The sequence below is a fragment of the Pyrus communis genome, chromosome 6 (assembly GCF_963583255.1).
Source record: "Pyrus communis chromosome 6, drPyrComm1.1, whole genome shotgun sequence".
Lineage (NCBI taxonomy): Eukaryota > Viridiplantae > Streptophyta > Magnoliopsida > Rosales > Rosaceae > Pyrus > Pyrus communis.
The window spans coordinates 20,753,303-20,757,309 of record NC_084808.1 but is presented as its reverse complement, the minus strand read 5'-3'; the positions used below and the strand labels follow the sequence as shown (position 1 = coordinate 20,757,309).

General features: G+C 39.6%; 1 protein-coding gene across 1 annotated transcript; it reads left to right on the top strand.

The window, feature by feature from the left end:
• The first annotated feature begins 2,849 nt into the window (after window positions 1–2,849).
• Window positions 2,850–4,007, top strand: LOC137736205 (zinc finger BED domain-containing protein RICESLEEPER 1-like). Its single transcript, XM_068475526.1, has one exon. The coding sequence runs from the start codon at window positions 2,850–2,852 to the stop codon at window positions 4,005–4,007; it is 1,158 nt and encodes a 385-aa protein (XP_068331627.1).

Below are 4,007 nucleotides of genomic sequence, written 5' to 3'. Positions count from 1 at the left end.
AACCCAGGACTCTGCCTGGCTCTGCCACCCGCAGTCCAGTAGGTGTACTTAAAGAGAGAGAGAGATCAATTTTTTATTTTTTATTTTTTTTAATATGTTGATGCAATTATGAATTTGTAGGACTTTTGTATTTGCTAATTACAAGTCGGTGCGAAAAGAAAAAGTATTATAGAAGGAGAAATATTTTCTTCCCTCCTAATCTCTCTTTTCTTTTGTCTATTTTTATTTGAACGGTTACGAGTTAGCTATTTCAACATTTTATATTGATTTTATTATAGAGATAATAAGACAAAAAAACAGTATATGAGAGGAGAGAAAGAAAGAGGATGAGAATACGAAGAGAGAGAATCCTACATCTTTTATAAAGTAAATGCTACAATTCTACTTATATATAGTTTGCGACTGAATTTTTTTTTTTCTTTGATGCAAATTTCATATGATATATCTTTAGTTTTCTTCCTGTTGAAGTTTTTTTTTAATGCAAAATACTTGCCTCATTGGATGTAAAGAGTCATGAGTGCAAAAACTTCTCATTTTGTAATTATGACGAGTTAATTTTGCATATAGTATGGTGACCTAGAGCTGGAAAAAAATCCCAAAAATCCCAAACCAAACCGAAAAAATCCCGATCCCAAACCAAAAAAATCCCAAACCAAAATTCCCGAAAATTTCGGTATGTCATCCTGAACCAAACCGAAATTTTCGGTATGGGATTCGGTATTACATCTCCATTTTTTCGGTATTCCCATACCGAATAGAAATAAATATTATATATATATATATTATTTTTTAATTATAAGAGAATTATTTCAACCGTTCATTGTTTTAGATTTAATCTGTGCCGTTCATTTGTTTTTAGGTTAGATCCCATTTCAATTTTCACTTCCGTAGCTTGAAGTTGAAACGCAGCCATGAGCCACCAGGCACCAGCTTTCCTTCACCAGAATCAGTGAATCACCACCACCCAGCTTCACAAATCAACACCCAGCCACCGGCGCCACGCCAAAGCATCCTTCACGAATCGTCTCCGACACGATTCCTTCACGATTCCTTCACGAATCGTCTCTGACACGAATCGCTGGAGAGAACTCTCCAGCCTTCCTTCACGATTCCTTCACGAATCGTCTCCGACACGGCGACACTTGCGAGTTGCGATCTCTCTCTCTCTCGGGCAATTTTCTCTCACGGACAGAACTCTCAATCTAGCACTGAGTCTGAGTCTCACTCTCACCCAAATTAGGTAATTAATTTATGCCGTTGGCAATTTTTTTTGTGTGTGTGTTAATAACTTATACATTTCTGAATCTGAAATAGATTTAATCTGTGCAGCAGCATCGACCACAAGGTTCTTCACATAAATCAGCTCTCACGCTTCTGTAAACGGTGTAGTGCCCACTTCCAGCTCTTCCAAAGTGCTCCACAATGGCAACAAGACGGTAGAGGCAAGTACTTGAAGGAACCACTTTGCAACTCTCAGTCAACTGCAATAGGTATGCACACATTAATAATCAACCTAAAAGCTTTTACTCATCAAACGCCACAAAAAAGATCTAAAAAATGAAAAACAAATACAAGTTTTAGATGCAAAAAATGTTCTTTTATAAGGAAAAGCAAACACAAATTATTTTCAAATCAATCTATATGCAAAAGCAGCAAAGTTTAAGTGCCTGATCTTCTGAGTGCATGTTCATGTCTGCATGCATGGTTTTCGAAAACCCTGCTGCTTCGGAAAATCTGGATTCTGCTGGTACATCTTTTGCATTTGCAGTGAATTGAGATACATCTGAAGCTGATTCTTCTGGGTAGATACTTCCTCTCGTTAATCCATAGATATTGAGGCGGGGTGTGCCTTATTGTATGCAGCTACCATGATTATTATGAAGATTGTTGGGATGATGATCCGGATATGGAGGAGGATATTGCATTAGAACAAATAGAAGAAGAGGGGGAAGAGGGGGAAGAGGGGGAAGAGGAAGTAGAAGAAGAAGAAGAAGTAGTGAGACAATGGGAGAGTCCTCCTCGGAAAAAGGGCAATAGGAGAAAGGGTCCAAGTCCGGCGTGGAATGATGCTAAGAGGGTAACGATCACCGATAATAATGGGGAGAAATCTTTCATGGCCGAATGCAAGCATTGCAAACTCTTAGTACCGGCACACCCTATAATTCATGGGACGACGGGAATTCTTAAGCATTTGAGGAAATGCCCGGGTTCTAGTCTCTTTGAGAATGTGGATCCGAAGCAACCTACATTGACACAAGCGAGGATGGGAGGTCCGGTTGTCACTCACACTTTCAATCAAAAAAGACTTGATAGGAGATGTGTGAGGTGGATTATAATAGCGGAGATGCCTTTTAGGGTGGTTGATCAAGAAGACTTTCGAGATTTTATTCGTGATTTGAATCCAAAATACAAACTTCCTAATAGGCATAAGGTGGCGGCGGCGGTTTTGGAGTTGTATGTTGAAGAGAAGGCTAAAATAAAAAGTGTGATTGAGGGGTTGAGAGTGAGCATTACAACCGACACTTGGACCTCAATTCAAATGATAAACTACATGGTTATCACGGCCCATTTTTTGGACACTAATTGGGGGTTGCATAAGAGGATCCTAAACTTTGTCCAAGTTACTTCTCATAAGGGTGATGATATTGGAAGATGTCTAGAGGTTTGCTTGAATGATTGGGGCATTGACAAGGTGTTTAGCATTACCGTTGACAATGCTAAGTGCAAATGACACCGCCATTGCATACATGAAAAGAAGACTCAAGTCAAATGGTACTCTTTTACTTGACGGGGCTCACTTGCACATGAGGTGCGCTTGTCACATCCTCAATTTGATAGTTAAGGATGGAATGACGGAGCTTAGTTGTGAAATTGATGCCATAAGAAATTGTGTGAAGTTTATACACTCATCCCCGGCAAGGTTGGAGTCTTTTAGGGAATATTGTGTCTTGTTGAGATTTGATAGGATGTCAAGTATCCCTTTTGATGTTGTCACAAGGTGGAATGCCACATATGAGATGCTTAATAGTGCTTTCAAGTTTAAAGAAGTGTTCTCTAAGATGGCCTTTGAGTGTGACTCTTTTATTGCTTACTTTAAAGAGGAGGTCTCGAAAGAGGTTGATGGGGTGACAAGAAAGACCAAGCGGGTGGGTCCTCCGGAGGTGGATGATTGGGAAAGGTCGATGAGTTTTACTCACTTTCTTAAAAAGTTTTATGATGCCACCTTGACATTGAGTGCAACCCTTACTCCAACGTCACACTTAATACTTAGCACAGTGATTGCCTTGCAAGTGGAGATACAAGAACAAATTTTAAACGCCTCTAATGCCACTTTGCAAAGTGTGGCTACCTCAATGAAGCTCAAGTTTGACAAATATTGGGGTCACATTGAAAAGGTGAATCCTATTCTCTTTGTAGCCCAAGTACTCGACCCTAGGTACAAATTTGATATGTTGGAGACAAATTTAGAAGAGCTCGGCTATGGATGGGACAAAATAAGGGAGGAGAAAGTAAGGGTTAAAGGCTATGTAACCGAGTTGTATAATGCATACAAGGAGGGAGTGGTCCTTAGTAGTAGTAGTACTAGTAGTACTAGTAGTAGTGCTACCTCAAATGTGGAGCAAAGATCAAGTGTTGTACTAGATGATGTGGGGGGTGTGATTGTAGATATTGATGTTGCTTCAAGGATGACAAAGAAGATCCAACGAAAGAGAGCGGAGGCACAACAAAATGAGATAGCCAATGAAGTGGATATGTATTTCAATGATCCACATCAAAGCCTAACATATGAGGGTTTCAATCTTTTGGATTGGTGGAAAGGAAATTGTGCTCAATATCCAACTCTTAGTAAAGTTGCTAAGGATGTTTTGGCCCTTCCTAGTAGCACCGTTGCTAGTGAGAATGTCTTTAGTCTTGGTGGGAGAGTTGTTGATCCTTTTAGAACTTCCTTAACACCTAAAACGGTTGAGGCTTTAGTGTGTACTAGTGATTGGCTTAGAGGAAAATAA